The 20,213-nt window shown below is 49.5% G+C and overlaps 1 protein-coding gene across 1 annotated transcript in view; it reads right to left on the bottom strand.

Moving 5' to 3' along the window:
• The window catches only part of FSD2 (fibronectin type III and SPRY domain containing 2), a 38,628-nt gene that overhangs the window by 5,050 nt on the left and 13,365 nt on the right, over positions 1 to 20,213 (bottom strand). Inside the window, exons 5-12 of the mRNA XM_012763225.3 lie at positions 19,598 to 19,620; positions 18,533 to 18,654; positions 13,227 to 13,382; positions 11,469 to 11,603; positions 10,936 to 11,086; positions 8,696 to 8,829; positions 5,542 to 5,674; positions 2,352 to 2,528 (exon numbers count right to left, since the gene is read on the bottom strand). Coding sequence (XP_012618679.2) covers positions 2,352 to 2,528; positions 5,542 to 5,674; positions 8,696 to 8,829; positions 10,936 to 11,086; positions 11,469 to 11,603; positions 13,227 to 13,382; positions 18,533 to 18,654; positions 19,598 to 19,620 — 1,031 coding nt within the window. The remainder of the gene's footprint in view (positions 1 to 2,351; positions 2,529 to 5,541; positions 5,675 to 8,695; positions 8,830 to 10,935; positions 11,087 to 11,468; positions 11,604 to 13,226; positions 13,383 to 18,532; positions 18,655 to 19,597; positions 19,621 to 20,213) is intronic.

Raw genomic sequence — 20,213 nt, 5'->3', positions numbered from 1 at the left:
TTGATAAAACAAAGCTTCAGAAATTCTTCAGATGGACTATTTACAGAACAGTTCACATTAATTTTATTCATACTCCTATGATTTTGTTATTTTCTTATATTAAATGACTCCCAAAGTAACAGGCCATTTCCAAAACTATACTCTCTAAACCATGTCTCTTTTATAAAATTTGTCCTAAGAAACATTTTCAAACTCTGTTCTTGAGCAACCTCTCAACCTAAGGAACTCACATACGGTATCATGAACTCATATTGCATCAAAATTAGCATGGAAATAGAACACATTTTAAAAATTTGGATTTCAAGGCTCAAGTGTGTAACTCCTTTGTAATAAAGATACCTGAAACAGAGAACCTTATGATCTTTCATGTGATAAAATGGGCCTTTTGGTATAGGCTCTTCTGTGCACAAATACTCCAGTTTTTAAACTTTCAAACTGACGGGGGCATCCGGTGAGCCTGTCACTGATTGATGGCACTAGTACCTTTTAACCATGCTCTGTATGTATCCTGTGTGCTTTTGAAAATGGCTAAAACCAAAACTAGCCACAGGAATTTCCTAACCCAGCCGCCTGCGGACATTTGCAGAGCTCTGTGTGCCAGCATACTGGTCCAGGCTAGGGGGATGAACACTTGGAGTATGATCTAAATGTGTCAGAGCAAGCCAGCCTGTCTCCATCTCCGTTCACCTTGTCTTCTTTTCTTAACTAAGCAGCCACCAGAAGCTGGGAGTCCTTCCTTCTACCTTCCCTCCCACAGGCAACAGTCTAAGACTATGGAACAAAACATATGAGTCCTCTGGGCGATTTTATCCTAGGATACTGTACCCGAATCCTCCACTTGCAACACACACACACTCTCCTACATTTTTCCAAGGTAGGATACAAGAAACTGCTCTAGCACTTGGCCTGTTGCCTCTGCCCTTCCTTTGTCTTCTACCTCATGTTTCCAGCCTCTTCTATTCTGTCTTCTGCCCCTGACTCTTCCCACGCCTAAGTGTCCTTTATGCTCCCTCAGTTTTACTCTGCCCCTTACATTTCTTTTTTCTTTTTTTTTTTTTGCGAGACAGAGTCTTGCTCTTTTGCTTGGGCTAGAGTGCCATGGCATCACCCTACTTCACAGTAACCTCAAACCTCAAACTCCTGGGCTCAAGCCATCCTCCTGCCTCAGCCTCCTGAGTCACTGAGATTACAGGCACATGCCACCATGCCCTGCTAATTTTTTTCTGTTTCTATTTTTAGTTGCCCAGCTAATTTTTTCTATTTTTAGTAGAGTCTCCTTGCTTAGGCTGGTGTCGAACTCCTGACCTCAAGTGATCCTCCCACCTCGGCCTCCCAGAGTGCTAGGATTACAGGCATGAGCCACCGCGCCTGGCTTGCCCCTTACCTTTCTAAAGAATAGGAGACTTTGCTCTTTAGTCTTACTTCAGGCAGAATCCCCAAATAAAGTATTTGGCTCAGTACATAGTAATCCCTGCATTCCCCAAACTGGGTCTGAGGTTTAGTAGAATTTAGTAGAATTCATTATAGTCTCAGTCTCAGGGGGAAAGTTGGTCTTCCCACTTGCGCTTGGGTATGACAGATAATCTTTAACCATGTTGGAGGCTCATGGGCAGAGAACACTGGATGAAAGTTAATAGGATCCATCCAGCCAAGGAAGGTGAGAGGCCCCATATTACAAAAGCAGTGTGGTTTTGGGTTTTTTTTTTTCCGATTTTGAGGTGAAGGTTATAACCATTGCCTTCTAAGTCTGAAAATTTTGCCCATTGCCCTGGGTTTCGAAGAATTTTTCCCCCAGCCACACATGTAGAGACTGAGTGCTTAGCAGCAGAAGCAAACTAGAATTAGCCATGACCATGCAGCCTCTTACCCACATTTACTTAAAAAAATGGAATTGGGGCTTCAAATTAAACTATCCACGTAATAACACTGAAATGGAACATAAATGAAAATTCGATTGCTTAGCAGTTAAGAATGCAGTCATTGGAGCCAGACCTCTTGAGTTTGAATCCAAGCTCTGTTGGATAGCTTATCTAACTGCTGAGAGGCGTAGCCTTCTTATTTGTAAAATGGGATAGTACAATTTTGAGAAGTAAATGAGATAATGTACGTAAGAGTAGAATAGTGCTCAGCACATAATGATCTCTCCATGAATTTTAGTTATTTTTACTCAAAGAAAAGCTGTTCTTTCTCTTCTCATTTGGACTTTAGGGAAAGTGGCTGGCAACAACTCCTAAAATATCTTAGGACATTTTGTAAAACATAATATGGGCCTTAATTATTATTAGTGAAAACCTCTCGCTCCAATCTTTCAAAAGCAAATTTTAATCTTGGGTATCCAGATTTTACGTTACCTTGATGATGCAAATGTGTGCCTCATGCACCAGGAAAGGCTGTTTGCCCCCAGGTCCTCCTGTTTAGGGACATCTTCAAAGGCCACACCAACTGTGTAGTCCAAACGCTCATCCACCTCCACCTCCCAGTAATGGCGCCCTCGGACTGGAATTAGATTTCCCATGACAGCAACACACCTGGTTTTAGAAGATGGAAGTGATAGGATGGCCTTGCTAATAAACTAACAGGGAAAAATAAATGATCTAACCCACAGTCTCAAAATAACAGATGTACCTTAACTCCTGTCTTTAAAATTAATCACACCTGCTCTCTCGCTAATTGATCACCTGCAGAGATGTTTTTACAGCAATTAAAAGGAGCTGAGCAGACAAAAAGAAATTGTAAATTCTCCTTTGCATTCACAAGACCTTGGGACAAGACCACATTCCAGAGAAGTTGATGAGCAGGTCTCCAGAAGGAGGGGAAAAACAAGGAGAAATGGCTGCAAGCTGCCTCTTGCTAATTAGTCCATGCCCGCTTCTGTGACCAGCTGACAGCCATTACTATTTGTTTTTTTCCATTCTTCTCTTTGTCCCATAAAAATCCTGAGCTGCTTCTTGTCACAGCCGGCACTGCCCCTCTCCTTATTTTGGGTGCCGTGCCATCTCTTTCCTCTCTCTGCCTCTCTTTCTGAGAAAGTAAAATAAACTTTTCACTTCTTTATATCCTAATCTTTTTTTTTTTTTTTTTTTTTTTTTTTTTTTTTTTTTGAGACAGAGTCTCGCTTTGTTGCCCAGGCTAGAGTGAGTGCCGTGGCGTCAGCCCTGCTCACAGCAACCTCAAACTCCTGGGCTCGAGTGATCCTTCTGCCTCAGCCTCCCGGGTAGCTGGGACTACAGGCATGCGCCACCATGCCCGGCTAATTTTTTTTTTTATATATATATCAGTTGGCCAATTAATTTCTTTCTATTTATAGTAGAGACGGGGTCTCGCTCTTGCTCAGGCTGGTTTTGAACTCCTGACCTTGAGCAATCCGCCCGCCTCGGCCTCCCAAGAGCTAGGATTACAGGCGTGAGCCACAGCGCCCGGCCTTATATCCTAATCTTTGCATTGAGAATGCTTTCTCCACTTGTGTACAAATTCCCCCCATAACAGGAAGCATGTGTGATTGGGGTACCCCGGCCTTGGCCGTGCATGTGAGTGATGCCAACTGCTAGGGTCAGTCAGCGGGTGATCTGTGAAGGTGCTTCTGGACGCCTCGTTTGTAAAGTGCCCTTAGCTGGCAAAGCTCAGCTGGCCGTTGCTGAAGGTTAGAAGTGGATCATTGTACTGCTCAGTAATGGGAGAGGAGGGGACACCAGACCAAACCAAATAGAACAGCTCCGTTTGCTCTTAAAAATGATTGGGGTTTTTTCTTTTTGTATCTTTTTTTGGATACAGGGTCTCACTTTGTCACCCAGGCTGGGGTGCACTATTGCAGTCATAGGTCACTGTAACTCCTAGGGTCAAGTGATCCTCCTGCCTCAGCCTCTTAAGTAGCTGGGACTACAGGTGTGCACCATAGTGCCTGGCTAAGTTTTCTATTTTCAGTTGAGACCAGGTCTCAGTCTTGCTCAGGCTGGTCTCGAATTCCTGAGCTCAAGCGATCCTTCCGCCTCAGCCTCCTGGAGTGCTAGGATTCCAGGTGTGAGCCACCACATCTGGCCCCCGGTGTTGTTTTTGAAGAGATCCTGCCCAAGAGGGGTTCCTGTGAGGGTTGAGGAGACCTCAGAGGAAGGAGGCTAGAGATTGTGATTGGATGCAGAGGTCCATGGGTTGAGAAGGGCCCCAGAGGCGGGGCTGCCTGGGGCCTATGGCAATGCCCAGGAGAAAAGTCAGCTTTAAACACTGCTTTGGTGACAGCCATGTAAGACCTTTATTGCTTCTTACTCCTCGCTGCATACCCCACCCCTGGGATGAATGGGCAGAGGAGGGAAAGGATAAAATTGTTTTCCTCTAAGAAAAGAAATGAAATTTTATCTGAGGAATGCAAATTCTTTTAATTTCAGGCCCAGGGAGACATTAAAATGAGATCATACTCATATCCTACTCCTCACTTTGAGCTATGTGTTATCTCTTGAAGCTGCTTGCTATCTTGACAAGTTGCTATAAATTAACCTAACAGTGCCCCCCTGGACACTATACCCCACATCCTATAGCTCAGCAATGTACAGCCAATTTACTAATCAGTGTTATTTCTGTAGGCCAAGGAGAATTCTCAACAAACAACTTAGTATCAACCCACCCCTCTCCCCCTTTTTGCCTTTAAAAATGCATTCCTAACTTCTCTTAATCAGAGCCTATACTCAAGGCAACGTGATCAATCTCCAAGGTTGCAGTCCTCAAGTTTGGCCCCAATAAACTCTCTACTTATGTTAATTTTGCCTCAGTTCTTCCTTTTGGGTCGACACCTGTGTACCCTGCATAGTTCTGTCGTTTCACACTGAAGCTACAGTAGGTGCATGGCTCACGGACAGCAAAAAGGCCAGGCCGAAGCCAGGGTCAGTAGGGAACCAGCCGAGAGGACTGCCCGGCTCCCAGACAGTGGGGCTGGGTGCAATTTCCCATCAGTGGCCCGTCCAGCCTCACAGGAGAGCCCCTTTGTTTCCCTAGAAAACCCTCCTGACTCCAAAATCAACCTGCCAGGCGCTCTTTTTGCCCTGAAGACCAGGAAGCTGAGAGGCCGCGTTTAATGCTTAATCCTACAATCCTTGGAGTTAACCTGTGTTCTTTTTTTCTCCTATTGCTTTTTCTATTTCAGTACTGTATGTTTGTTCCTTATCTTAACTGTTTTATAAATCTTTGGAAGGAAGTAAGGAATTGATCATTTCAACATTTATTGTGCACCAAGCCCTAGAAGCAAGGGGCTGGAGAGCCAGCCCGCACCCTCGGGGCCACCCCTCCCCTAATGTCACGCTCCACAGCGAACGTTTCCCCCATCGACTTTGGAACAGGCTCACTTCACCGCCAGTTTTTCATCAGGAGTTTTGGTACCAGGTACCACAGCGCAGGACGGAGCCGGGGCAGACACCTGGGTCCTTGTTTCTGCTCTTCCGCAGCACGTGGCGCGTCCCGCACCCCGCGGCTCCCCCAGGGGCCACCACCTCCTCACGCATTTCCGGGATTTCTGCCCCCACCCCCAAGGGCTGCATCGGGTGTCTGGCAAAGTACCTGGTAAACCGGGTGTCGCTGGGTGGTGGCTCCCTCTCCGGCGTTTTCCTTTGGCTCCGGACGATTGTAAACCCGTCTTCAGAAACGGTCAGCCAGGGGTGGCAGGTGTGCTTGTTTAGGTGGAAGTAGCTTCCTGCAGGAGAGGAACACGCAGGTGACCCCCAGACAGTCACGCCACTGCTCTCTCCACCCGGGGGCTCCACGTGGCTTTTGCTCTGTGCATGGCTTGGGACACGCACAGACAGGACCCCACATAGTAGCAGCCTTCCCAGGCGTAAGGATGGCAGTTAGCACAGAGTGGGCAGTATGCTAAGCCTTTGCAAGTCTTAGCTCCTTAAATGCTCACAATTACCCCTAGAAACAGGTGTTACTATTTCCACTTTGCAGATAAGAAAACTGGGCACAGGATGGTTAAGAAATCAGCTGGTGGATGATAGAACCCAAACTTGAACCCCAGCTGCTCCGATTCCAAGGGCTGTGCTCTTAACTTCTACCGTAAATGCCTGCACAGGGACAAGAGTTTCTAAACTACTTGCTAAGGGAAATGGAGTTGAGGGACTTCTTAATGACCCATCTGACAGGGGTTAGCAAAGTTCAACATTCAGCTTGCAACTTAGGGCAGTGGGGGAGAAGGAAGGAGATTAGAGTCATCCCCAAATCATGGTTAAAACAAAGCTCATCAAAAGGTGGTACAGGACAGAGCTAATAAAAAATTATTTATTTTAAAAAATCCATTCCCTCCTCTCTCTCTTTCAACAAGGTCTCGCTCTGTTGCCCAGGCTGGAGTGCAGTGGCATGATCACAGCTCACTGCAGCCTCCATCTCCCGGGCTCAGTGATTCTCCTACCTCAGTCTCCCAAGTGGCTGGGACTACAGGTGCGTGCCACTGTGCCTGGCTAATTTTTTTTTTTTTTTTTTTTGTAGAGATGGGGGTCCTTATTCTCCATTATTGTCTCTTAGCCAAGCTCTTCTGTTCCTGTGTTCCCATTCTGTCACTTCTCATTGTCTCAAACTCTAGTTCAAGCATCGCCATCAAACTGTCCAGAGTTACTTTCACAATTTGATGCTACTGGAAATTTCACTTGCTCTCAGAGCTGACTGGTGAGGGGGAGGCGTGTTCCTGCCTGGCAGCCAGCACAAGGCGTGGTCCTCACTGCCTCCCTCCTACCCCCAGTCTCAAACAGAGATCACTTTTGAATATGTAATTCTTTTGCTGATTTAAGTTTCTGATAAATACACTGTTAAAAAAATTATTTGAACAGATGGCAAAGAGACAACTGAATAATCAAGAGCGGGCGGTGCCTCTTGCTCTATGTTCTCTTTTATGGAAACAGCCAGAATTTGACATCTCAACACCAAGTCAGCACTGGAAATCAGAGGGCCAGACAACAGAGGAAGGCCCCGGCACAAAGGAAAATAAAAACCTGGGTCCTAAATCTAGCGCTAACCCCTACCAGCTCTGGGACCTTGGGTGGCCACTTTGCTTGCTTCTCCCGTCTGTGGGGAAGGAATCGGCAGTCCCCTTATCCGGGCTTTCACTGTCCGTGGTTTCAGTTGCCCGAGGTCAACTGCAGTCTCAAAATACTGTGTACAATGAGATATTTTGAGAGGGATAGAGAGAGACCCCATTCACACAACTCTTATTAGGGTATGCTGTTGTTAGAGACTAAGACCCTCAACACCCCAACGACTTGTCCTACCCACAGGCCTCGCCCTGGAAAATTCCCAGGACGAAAATAAGCACCCAACCCTCCAGCTATAGCTCCGAGAAGAATGCATTCCATGATGTACTTGCTCCAGGGTGTGCTACCTGAATTGTTTGCTCCAGGGTGTGCTACCTGCAATTTTCCCGACCCCCGCCAGGTTGAGGTTGAGTGATCAGTTACAAACAGCTTCGAGGATGCTAATTGGGGCTGACTGACCCAAACCCGAGCCTCATCATCCCCCCACTCTATTTTTCTGTTCATACTTCCTTGTTTCTGTATGATTATAAAACCAGCAAAAAATCTAAGTAAAGCAGACCTTGACAACCATTTGCTTGGTCTCGTTCCTTTCTCTCGCCCATCTCTTTCAGGCACGGTCCCCCTTGGCCCCCCCCCCCCCCCCGCGAGTAACAAAAGGTCCCGCGGGTCGGGACATGCTGTTACAGTTGTTCTATTTTATTATTGTTGTCAATCTCTTACTGTGCCTAATTTATACATTAAATTTTACCTTAGATGTGTATGTATAGGAAAAAAATACGGTACGTGTAGTTCAGTGCTCTCTGCGGTTTCAGGTATCCACTGGGGCTCTTGGAAAGCATCCCCCCAGGGTAACGGGGACTCTGTGTAAGTGGGGGCAGGGCTAATGACATACCTCTCTTCCCAGAGTTGGAAAGGAGGACAAAATGACACAAGCCTCTCAGTGAAAGACCCCAGCCAAGGGAGTGATGTCCTTGAGCCCTCGGCCCGGGCTCCCTGCCTCTGCATCTTGCCTGCGTGCCCCAAGCAGCCAGCCTGAGCGACGTTTGCTCTGGGAGGTGTGGGCAGAGCCACCTGGCTCCAGTGCACCTTGGCAAAGCCCTGAACCCAGAGCCACAGCAGTGCTGGGACCACAGAAGGCGTGTGGGATGTTTCTAGTGATGTTTCTGCTAACTCAAGGTGTGGACATGAGGTGTGAAGGTTCTGTGACATGGTGATGGCGGGGGAGCTGGAATTGGGGATGTTAGGCAGGGCCGGGGAGGAGGCTGGACAGCCGGGTCTCGGGAGCTGCTTGGACTGATGGCAGGGACAGGGAGAGGAGCCACGGCTAATAGCTCTTCCTGGGAATTTCATAAGACCCTGCGCTGGGGTGGCATTCAGCCCATATGAGCTAGGAGGTGTATGGGCCACCAGGTCCAGTGTGACAAGCCTCTAGTCCATCTGAGGGTCATGGAGATAAACTTTGAGTTTTTCTTGCTCAGCCACCAAATTGCCCTGTGACCTGGGCCTTCAGTCTTCCCATCTATAAAGTGGGACCACAGGCTTTCATCACCTTCCAAGCCCTTTCTTGGCTTTTTTGCCATGTGCCATGTCTACATAGTCACCTATTTTCTAGTGAAGTCCCAGCAGCACTGGGGCTGCCACAGAATGACCATTTGGGGTCCCAGGGAGTGTGTGGCGGGCGGGGCACAGACCTGTGGTGTGGACTGTCGCAGGCCGGCTCCTGGCGCTGGGGCCGCCCACGTTGAGGGCCCGCACGTAGATCAGGTAGCTTTGCCCGGGCTGCAGCTGCACCAGGGACTCGCAGGTCGGGATGCCCACGACGGACCTGGGCGAGAGGAAGCAGGGTGGCAGTCGGCGCGGGGTCAGGGCACCTCCGTGTCTGTGAACCCCACTCCGTGTCTGTCTGTGAACAAGCGACTCCGACTGGAGCTGAGAGGGCACGGAAGGCCCCTGCCCTTTCCCGCCTGAGGACAGCGCCTGCGGGGAATGCTCGGATGTGTTTCCGTCGTGCCACGCAGCAATGCAAGCCCATGCTGCCGCGTCTGAGTTGCTGCGGATGCAGACCCCATTTCAGTCCGGCGGGCGAGAGGCGACTGTAGGGTGATGCTCGCTACACAGATGCCACACCCTGCCCAGACCAGGTCAGGGCGTCCGGGACATCTCAGCTGGCCGCAGCCCCAGGCCAGAGGGGGCTTTCACGTATTCATTCAATAAACATTAACTAAGCTGCTTAGGCTCCAGGCACTGCATAAGGAGGCCCGGGGACAACCGAATACAGCGCCCGCCCGCATGGAGCGTACAGTCTAGCTGGGAAGAGAGGCGCCCCTCGAGCAGTCACGGGCGGAAAGGTACGGTCATGACGGTGGTGAGTGGACAGCGAGCTATAGAGTTTATAGTGGGGGCTGACTTTGGAGCGGAGCTCTGAAGAAGGACTGGGAGGTAACTGGATGAAAAGAGGATGGAGAAACTTCCTACACAGCAGAGGCATATGCAAAGGCCCTGTGGCAGGAAGGGGCGTGGGCAGTAGGAGGAACTGAAACATGACTGAGGCAGCGGGAGCTGGAGAGGGAGGGGCTGGTCAGGCAGGAAGGGGCCGGAGCCTGTGTAGGAGTTTTGCCTCTTCTGTAGCAGTGGGTGCCATGATTAGATGCGTCCTGGGAGAGTCATCACCAACCACCTCATAGGTCACTGACCAGCCCTCTGATTGGTTATCATAGGTTGGTCCCAGCGCCGGGTGCTCCTAAACTATCAGCACAAATAGCAAGAGAAAGCTGAGCCATTAGGTGGCCAGCACCACTGGCCCCGGCCCCACTCCTGCACCTCCAGGAGCAGATACCAAGTTGGCTGTGTGTGGCTGTGGGTGGGTGGAGTAGATGCGGGTTCCCAGCCCAGCATTTAGCAAAGAAGAATCTGCCTCCCTAACAGCCGACACCAAATACCCCTCCACTTCTCCAGAGCCAGGTCAGCGGGCCCCTGTGCCACGCGGCAGCAAAACGCCCGGGCGAGGTGGCTGGGACTGGGCTGCCTGGCCGGTTCCTTCCCCTTCCGCAAACTTCTGGACTGCCTGGTTGTCAACCAGAAGGACATCCATGCTTCCTCCTCGTGCACAGCACCCCGTAGGCTCCCGAGATCTGTGGGCCCTAGTGGTCACCGAGTCCAGCCCCCACCTACTTGTGAAACCGCTCCCCCCAGCTCTCTGACAACCAGCGGTGACCTGGGCCTCCGCACAGCCTTCTGTGATAGATGCAACGTTCTTTGTACACTCAGCTGCGATCTCTCTCTCTTTCTCGCTTCTTTTTTTTTTTGCCCCATGCCCTTTCCCCTCTACTCCCTGAATTCCAGCCAGCGGGTCCTTTACTTCCTCCAGTTTCCTCAGTACAACCAGCTCCTCCTGCCCGGGCCTGTGTCCAGGCACCCCGAACCCGCGGATTTCAGGGCTCAGTCTTTCCCACCTGTCAGGTCTCGGTTTAAACGTCCCGTCCATCCCGAGTAGACCCTCACCTCCACCCCGCCCTCTGTCCCGGTACATTTCTTCCTGCCTCCTGGTGCCGCGCATTTACACATCGCTGTGTTTCCTTGCTTTTTGTCTGTTTCCCCACGTGACTGCCAGCTCCCTGGGGGCAGGGCTTTGTCTGTCTAGTCCCCCGGTGCCTGGCACCACCCAGGTGCTCACTGCTTGTTGAATGAATGAATGAATAAATGAATGAATGCTTTGGGGCTTAAAAAAACCCAAAGGTGAGGTTAAACCTACTTGCATTCATCATTCACCTTCAATAATAGCATTCCAGCTACTTATGAAAAACAAGGCCGCCTAAGTCAAGATTCACATGTGTCACGTGTGCCGACCTTCTCTCCAGACCCTGCACACGTCCTAAGCCAGGTCACGGTGTCAGGTGTCACCCGCCCAGTAAATGCCCTTGCGACGACTCACTCAGTCACGCCGGGGGCCTCTGGCCCCTCTGCACGGGTCAGCTCCACGGTGTAGGAGTCCACGGGGTTCAGGTTTCCAGACTCCCAGCAGATCAGGGCGGCCTCTTCGCAGCTTCTTATCTCTTGGGTTTTTATAATGGGGGGCGAAGGCGCTAGGTGGGAGAAAGGGACGGAAGGACAACTGTTGAGAGCCGCAGGCAAACAGCCCAGCCACCCTCCTCCTCCCACAAAAGAGATTCACCGCCATAAACAGCAAACAGGGAACCCCTTTCAGATGCCCCTGCAGCGGAGGACGGTTTCAATGTTCAGATGTCAGCGTGACCGAGAGTAGCAGTTTTTGTTATTTTGAGACCAGCCATGAGACAATGTCTGTGTCACACCAGGCATGTAGATTTGGTGTATTAAATGAAAGAAAAAGCACCGCACAGCTCTTCCTGCCCTTCCAAATGAAATACGAGCCCTGCCGTGCCTAAGAACCCACGACTCACCTCCCCTTGATCAAAGGCCCCACTACAGAGCAGGAGCCGCCATTACCTGTCATGTACACTGCACGCTCGCTGGGGGGGCTGGGGCCAGCCCTGTTATGAGCTGTCACCCAAAATTCGTACTGAGTATTTGGCACAAGTTTCATCACTGAGCAATATGTTTCTTTGACGGTCACAGTAAACTCTGAAAAAAAAAAAAAAGACAAGAATTCAACTCTTAAAGTAGGCCATGTGGCTCCAAATTCATTGTGCCGAATCCCACTGCAGTAGATGAGGAAACTGGCTGCAGGTTCCTCCCGTCCCTGGACACACACTCTCTGCATTGGGACTTTGCTGCGCCTTCCACTGAGAGGTTCTGTCTTTCTCGTTATCCTGGGAGCCGGGCTTAGCTCCGTGACTTGCTCTGGCCAGTGGGGCGATAGCGCGCACCATGCAAACAGAGGCTTGGGAAGAGCTGGTGCACGGGGCCTTGTCCTCCCACTGCTGGGAATGCCCCACATCCACGTGAACAAGCCCAGGCGGCCTCCTGGAGGACATGAGACCACAGGGAGAGAGGCCTCAGCCACCCAAGTCATCCCACCTGAGCTGCAGCCACCCTAGACCATCCAGCCCTATCCAAGGTGGCCCAGACCAGAAGAACTGTCCAGCCAACCCATAGAATTGTAAGAAATAATAAATGTTCATTGCCCACTAAGTTGCAGGAGGCGGTGTTGTTATGCAGCAAAAAGTAACTGATACAATTGCAGATATCTCCAGAATCTTGAAAGGCAGTGATAACTCATGAATCCACCCTCTGATATTAGTTATTTTATAGCAAAGTGGCCCGTTTAAGAGATCTTCATACAGAGTGTCATGATGCAGCCCATTGCAATGGCTTCTGTGTGCCTGCAGGGGGCGCCATCAGAGTTGATTCGTGGAGAAAGCCAGGGTTAGTAGCGTCTGATTATTGGTCCTCAACCTCCCTTTTCCAAGCTCTGCCTTCCCCCCTTGGCCTCATTAGTCCTGATTCTGACCACCCTCCCCTTCCGCGTCATCACTTAAACCTCCTCTTACTCCACTCCAGAGTCCCCTCCTTCCTAGGGCAGAAACACCATCCTCTCATCCTGCTCCTGCCACAGCTCACGGTGTCCCCACGGGCCGCTCATTTCTCTCTGGTCTCAGTTTCCCCATCCATAAAATGGAGAGAGCTCTACGTCCCTTTCCGGCAACCTCACTCCGACCCACAGGCCGGATGCCCCGATTCCTTCAGAGGCTCCGCTGGGGCTGTCCTGTGTGTGACCCTCCCTCTCAACAGGAGAATGGCTTATTGATTATCGGCAGGGGCTACCCCGGCCCCAGCCTCACGCCTGCCAGCCCCTTCCCCTGGGCAGTGGCGGCCAAGAGCTGCCCGAGTGGGGGTGGGGCCGTTCCCAGGAGCTGTCGCACCCTGGGAGTGTGGCGCCGGCCAGGGCCCCTCGCCCTCTTGCCGTCTGCACGCTAAGCCCCCAGCTCAGCTTCTTCTGCAGCACGGGACACTCCACGTGCCAGCCGGGCCTCGCCCGTCCTGTCACACCTCGGCCACAGACCGTCCCGAGGCCCGCCCTGACCTGACGGCTGTGGACGTGCTCCGGACCCCTCAGCCTGGCCCAGCCGTCCTCCCCAGGCTGGCCCAACTTGCCGTGGGAGCCCTTCCTGTCACGCTCTCCTGCCTGCACCCGTGCCCGGCTCACCCACCCCGTCTGCACCTTCCCGACTGCGGGGAGGCAGGCCGGGCCCCTGAGGAGCCTGAGCCGCCCGTGAGCGTGAGATGTTCCTGGCAGAGCCTCACCCGCTTGGTCCTTCCCAGGTGAGCTGTCCCGCACTGGCCGGTAGCACAGCTGGTAGCGCTCCACCGTGTCATCGGAGTACAAGCTCCAGCACACTCGGACCGAGGAACCCGTGGCTGAGTTGGGGGCCTGCGGATTTATCACTGGAGCGGAAGGAGCTAGAAAAGGAAATCAGAAAACAAAAATGAGAAGGCTGGGGTGGAGGGGTGGGCTGGGAGTGGCCCCTTTACAGGCCCAGCGGTCCCAGCGCGTGACGGCCTTGGGGAATGGAGGAGGACAGGGAGGCTGAGCCTCTGCCCCGAGCCTGCGGAGATCAACCTGCACTTCCCTTCCTGCTTTGACAAATGCACGAGACCTTGGGGAGCAGGGGCCAGTGACGGGGACTCGGGCTGGGATAGAGTTTGCACGTCCTGCTCCAGGCTGTGGCCTTTCCATGGCATTTGAAGAGGGACGACCACCAGCGTCACCGCACTGTCGCCCCAGCCCTGGAGCGAACAGAGGGAAAGACGCCTTCAACAGCTGGCGTGCTCTGCTTTTGCTTTTACCGAGGGGTTGGAAGAAGAGGGGCGTTCAACAGTCGTCCTCCACATTACAGCCAGAGAAGACTGGGGCGGCCCAGTTGTGCTTTTCAGAACGAACTTTCTTAGAGTCTATCTATGGAGTTAATTCTGCTCTTCAGTGTAGGCGAGCACTTCTGCCTCCTCTACCCCACAGTCTCACACACGACAGAGTAGAACAAGTGGTATTTTCCCTCCATAATTCTTCTCCACGGCAGCACCTCTCTCCATGCCAGGATTTTAAGAACATCCTTAGTCTCAAAACTAGAAATTGAGCGATCCAGGCAAGAGCACAGCTAAAGTCAAAGGAGTTTATTTACCTACAGCTCACTCTTTCCTTTCTGGTCAGGGGCTGAGAGGAGGGCGATTCCAGGAGCATCGAGCCCCTCAGGCGGCACCAGAGGCCAGCAGGAGGATGGTGGTCTGCCCGGGACCCGGACACCGAGGGTGAGGGAAGATGTCACTCTTTCCCAAGTAGTGACTTGGGCGATCCTGCTTTTCCTTCCCGACGATTAGGCCTGATTATTTGGGCTGCACTGTCACTAGGAGAAAAGACCCTACTTGACCCAGTGAGTCTAAGAATGGCCCCCAAGACCTGTGATTAAAGATATCACTATGGTTTATAATGGTTAAAAAAAAAAAAAACCCAGGCCGGGCGCGGTGGCTCACGCCTGTGATCCTAGCACTCTGGGAGGCCGAGGCGGGAGGATCGCTCAAGGTCAGGAGTTGGAAACCAGCCTGAGCAAGAGTGAGACCCCTGTCTCTACTAAAAATAGACAGAAATTAATTGGCCAACTAAAAATATATAGAAAAAATTAGCCGGGCATGGTGGTGCATGCCTGTAGTCCCAGCTACTCGGAAGGCGGAGGCAGTAGGATTGCTTGAGCCCAGGAGTTTGAGGCTGCTGTGAGCTAGGCTGACGCACAGCACTCACTCGAGCCCAGGCAACAAAGTGACACTCTGCCAAAACAAAACAAAACAAAACCCTAGAAACATCCTAGTATCCGACAATTGAGGATTAAGTAAACAGAGTATGTAGCCATTAAAGTGATGACATAGAAGAATTTATCAATTTATCATCATAATTGTTTTGCCAAGAAAAGCAGATTAAAAAGCAGAATTATTCCACTGTTATTAAAAAAAATCTGTGCAATGAAAAACATAAAATGATACATACAACATTATTCTCAATCATGCTGTTTAGCGTTGGTGAGAAAGGGAAGGTGAGCAGTCAAAAAATGCTGAATCATAGTATTAGCCTTAGAAATAAGTAATCACAACCAGATTTTTAAAGAGCTATTTAGCACCATGTAACGTGCTGTGCATATATTGTCTCCTTTAATTCTTGCCCTATCCCTAGGAGGTATTATGACGTCCATTCTACAGGTGAAGAAACCAAGACTCAGAGAAGTTGGGTGAATGGTCCAGGGCCACACAGCTAGGAAGTGACGGAGTTGGATTCTCACCAGCTCCATAGAATTCCAAAGCCCATCTCTTAACAACTAGGCTAAAACTAGCCACCCTGGAGGAACATAAATACAACATTTAAGGAAATAAAACTTGGGCTTCTTGCTTGGCATAAATCGGGCAGGAAGGCAGGTGCGTAGGAAGCTGCACAGGCTAGGAACAGAAAGTATTTCAAGGCTGCCTAGAGCCGGACATTGGCATGCTGGAGAGTGAGGGTGGGCACTTATCCCGGAAGGGTCAGCCTCTGTTCTCACACTTACAGGCCATTAAGACAAAAACAGGGCCGGGCGCGGTGGCTCACGCCTGTAATCCTGGCACTCTGGGAGGCCAAGGCGGGCGGATTGCTCGAGGTCAGGAGTTCGAAACCAGCCTGAGCAAGAGCGAGACCCCGTCTCTACTATAAATAGAAAGAAATTAATTGGCCAACTAATATATATTGAAAAAATTACCCAGGCATGGTGGCGCATGCCTGTAGTCCCAGCTACTCGGGAGGCTGAGGCAGCAGGATCGCTTGAGCCCAGGAGTTTGAGGTTGCTGTGAGCTAGGCTGACGCCACGGCACTCACTCTAGCCTGGGCAACAAAGCAAGACTCTGTCTCAAAAAAAAAAAAAAAAAAAAAAAAAGACAAAAACAGGAAGAAGGAAAAAAATACTTGGTTTCTAAATCCTTTTGATATTTTTTTTAGACATTGAGTTGAGTTTCTTACTCAAAGCTCAGGGAGTCTTTAGGGTTTCTACAATAATACCGTGTCATCGACAAACAGACAATTTACTTTTTCCTTTCCAATTTGGATGCCTTTTATTTCTTTTCCTTGTCTAACTGCTCTAACCAGAATTTCAGTGCTTTGCTGAATAGAAATGTTGAGAGTGGTCATCCTGGTCTTGTTCTTAATATTATAGGAAAAGCTTTTAACTTTTCACCGTTGAGAACGATGTTAGCTGTAGAATGTCATATAAGTTTATTATGTTGAGTGTTTTTTTAATCAGCAAAAGGTATTGAATTTTGTCAAATACGTTTTCTGCATCTGAGATGGTCATACATTTTTTTATCCTTCATTAGGTTAATGTGGTGTATCACATTTATTGATTTGCTTGTGTTGAACCATCCTTGAGTCCCAGAGATAAATTCCACTTGATTATGGTGTATGGTTCTTTTAATGTATCATTTTATTCAGTTTGCTCAAATTGTGTTGAGGATTTTTGCATCCGTGCTCATCAGAGACATTGGCCTTTAATTTTCTTTTCTTGCAGCGTTTTTGTCTGGCTTTGGTATCAGGGTAATGCTGGTCTCATAAAGTGAATTTAAAAGTGTCCCCTCCTCTTCAATTTTTTGGAAGAGTTTGGGAAGGATTGGCATTAGTTCTCCTTTAAATGTTTGTTAGAATTCACCAGTGAGACCATCTGCTCCTAGGCTCTTCTTTGTTGAGAAGTTTTTTTTTTTTTTGAGACAGAGTCTCGCTTTTTTGCCCAGGCTAGAGTGAGTGCCGTGGCGTCAGCCTAGCTCACAGCAACCTCAAACCCCTGGGCTCAAGCAATCCTGCTGCCTCAGCCTCCCGAGTAGCTGAGACTACAGGCATGCGCCACCATGCCCGGCTAATATTTTTTCCTATATATATTAGTTGGCCAATTAATTTCTTTCTATTTATAGTAGAGATGGGGTCTCACTTTGCTCAGGCTGGTTTCTAACTCCTGACCTCGAGCAATCCGCCCGCCTCAGACTCCTGGAGTGCTAGGATTACAGGTGTTAGCCACCGCGCCTGGCCTGTTGAGAGGTTTTTGATGACTTATTCAATTCCTTATTCATTATTTTTTTTCTTTTTGTTACTGCAGTTCATCCCAAATCTTTATTCATTATTGGTCTGCTTATATTTACAGCTTCTTCATGACTCAGTCTTGATAGGTTGCATGTTTCTAGGAATTTATTCATTTTTTCCAGCTTATCCAATTTTTTTGTGTGTCAATATTCATAGATCAAAGGATCTCCTGAGAGCCTTTGCATTACTGTGGCATCAGTTGTAATGTCTCCTCTTATTTCTAATTTTATTCGTTTGAAATCCTCTTTTTTCCCTTAGTCTAGCTAAAGGTTTTTCAATTTTATTTATCTTTTCAAAAAACAACTCTCAGTTTTGTTGATCCTTTCTAATGTTTTCTGTTTCATTTATTTCTGATCCAATCTTTATTATTTCCTTCCTTCTCCTAAATTTGGGCTTAGTTTGCTCTTCTTTTTCCAGTTCCTTGAAATGTAAAGTTATGTTGGTTATTTGAGATATTTCTGGGAAGGGTTCCATGGTGTGATGGTTAGCACTCTGGGCTCTGAGATGCTTCTTCTTTCTTAATGTAGACACTTATCACTATGAACTTCCTTGATACTATAGTACCACTTTTTATCAAAAAGCATCCTTGTTGGTGAGGATCTAGAGAACTGGAACCCTCACACACTGTTGGCGGGAACAAAGAATGACACAGCCCGTGGGAAACAGTGTGGTGGTTCCACAAAAAAATTAAAAATAAGGCGAGCACGGTGGCTTGCGCCTGCAGTCCCAGCTGCTCAGGAGGCTGAGGTGGCAGGATTGCTTGAGCCCAGGAGTTCAAGGCCAGCCTGGGAAACAAGCAACATCTCATCTCTAAAAAAAAAAGAAAATTAAAAATAGAACTATCACGTGATCCAGTAATACCACTTCTGGGTATGTATCCAAAAAAATGGAAACCAGGATCTCGAAGAGAGATCTGCACTCAGTGTTCATTGTAGCGTTCGCTATTCACTATCGCCAAGGTACGAAAACAACCTAAGTGTCCACCAACAGACGAATGCGTATAGAAACTGTGATACACACACACACACACACACACACACACACACAGGAATATTGTTCAGCCTTACAAAAGAAGATTCACCCATTTGTGAGATGGATGAACCCGGAGGACATTATGCTAAGTGAAATATGCCCGTCACAGCCACCAACACTGCATGATTCTACTTACAAGAGTGACATAAAACAGCTGTACTCATGGAAACAGAGGACAGAATGGCAGTTGCTGGGCCCGAGGGGAGGAGGAAATGGAGACCGATTGCTCAATGGGTATGAAGATCAGTTGCACAAGATGAGTAAGATCTAGACGTGTGCTGTTCAACACAGTTCCTGCACTGAGCAATACTTTGTTGTACCCTTTAAGATATGTTAAGGGGGGTAGATCTCATGTTAAGAGGTCTCCCCACAAGAAAAAACAAGAAGCTCCAGGAAACCTGAGCTTGCCGAGAAGCTCGCACACGGGCGAGAGCCGCACCTGGAACGGCGTTGATGGAGCCCATGAGCTGCTCCACGTCAGAGAAGTCCAGGGTCTGGTCTTCAAAGTCGGGCTGCGCAGAGATTTCCACATCGGTTTTTATTTTCAGGAACTTCCCGAGTCTGTTGGTGTAAAAAGACATGCCAACAGAAACGCAGGGGCATTGTCCTTAGGGTGCACCTGTAGTACACCGGTTACTGCTGCCCACCATCTGCTTAGGTGACTGACCTAGGGGTTGCCAGTGGGGGTGGGGGGATTGGTCTGTGCCTTTGAGGAGGAGTAGAAAGGGTGGGGTGGGGGGACATCTGCCAGTAAGATCCAGATCCACACCCTCCGGAAGATCTCTCAGTTGCTAACCTGGAAGTTCCCACCCCAAGTCACTCTGGGCCCCAGAAGGTATGGAGGCTCCAACTATCTGGGCTTCCTTTCCATGTGGCCCCCTGGCCTCAGGTTTCTGATCCTGGGACGCTGGCTCTCCTTGCACCTGCTACCTGACGGTCACGGTGTTTGTATATGGCAGAGGCAGCATATGAAACCAGGTCTATCTTTGCCAAAACCCATGCATTTAACCCTTACATCATTAAGCTTCTATGTTTATGCTGCTGTATAGACATGACCTAATTCGCATCTCCCAAAACTATCCTTGTTTGCAGACAGGGTGGGTCCCAGTCTTCCTGGACTTGCCCCAGGTCACAGGGGTAGCAGAATTCGAACTTCTGCCTGTCTGACTCTAAAATGGGCGTGTCTTCTGCAGCCACCAGTCTGGGTCCTGGCTCAGCTGGAGGACATTGGGGGTGCTCCCAGGTCTAGGTTTCTCCTGGTGAAATGGGGGGCTGTGGAAGAGCTGACCCTGGACTCGCGGCTGGGCCTCACCATACTCACCCCCTTCCCTCCCCGAGAACCTGAGGCTCAATACTAGAGGCTCCTAGTGACCCCACGACGTCATTCCGAAGACACGAAAGCTGAAACTGGGAGCGTGTAACAAGTGGAACTGATTGATTCTACTAGAGTATCGGAGGTGCAAGGAACATAAAAGGAAAATACACGTCAGAACAAACGTATTACCTGTCGGCCATAAGCACCGCATCCTAAAATGGAAAAGGAGAAATATTAAATTGATTTTGGAAATAAATTTCTTTTTCTGGTTATATAGTAACATAAACATATTAGAAAACTTGTAAATTAGGAGGAATTTGATGGGATTCCACTAGATCGTGATGGGGAGGTTGTCGCCCCATCTCTCTGCTTAGCTTCCACACGAGTGGCCGAGCAGCCGCATCCCACACCCTGACAAAGCCCCGTGCCCAGGGGTTTCCCCCACTGGAGGAAAGCTGCTTTCCCCGTGGTCACCGGGACACCATGGGCACCGTGTGGCACTTTCCATGTCACTCGCAGTCTGTGGGGACAGCAACTTGCAAACTTGTATAACGGTTAATTATGAACAGTTGACCAATGGAAACTCCATCATTTCCTTAACTATTCCTCTATTGCTGGATATTTTTGGTTGTTTCCAACTTTTGTTTTTTGAGACAGAGTCTCACTCTGTCCCCCAGGCTAGAGTGCCGTGGCATCAGCCTAGCTCACAGCAACCTCAAACTCCTGGGCTCAAGCGATCCTCCTGCCTCAGCCTCCCAAGTAGCTGGGACTACAGGCATGCGCCACCATGCCCGGCTAATTTTTT

The sequence above is a fragment of the Microcebus murinus genome, chromosome 7, assembly GCF_040939455.1.
Source record: "Microcebus murinus isolate Inina chromosome 7, M.murinus_Inina_mat1.0, whole genome shotgun sequence".
Classification (NCBI taxonomy): domain Eukaryota; kingdom Metazoa; phylum Chordata; class Mammalia; order Primates; family Cheirogaleidae; genus Microcebus; species Microcebus murinus.
The sequence above is the reverse complement of the archived record's forward strand: the minus strand, read 5'-3'. Positions and strand labels throughout refer to the sequence as shown.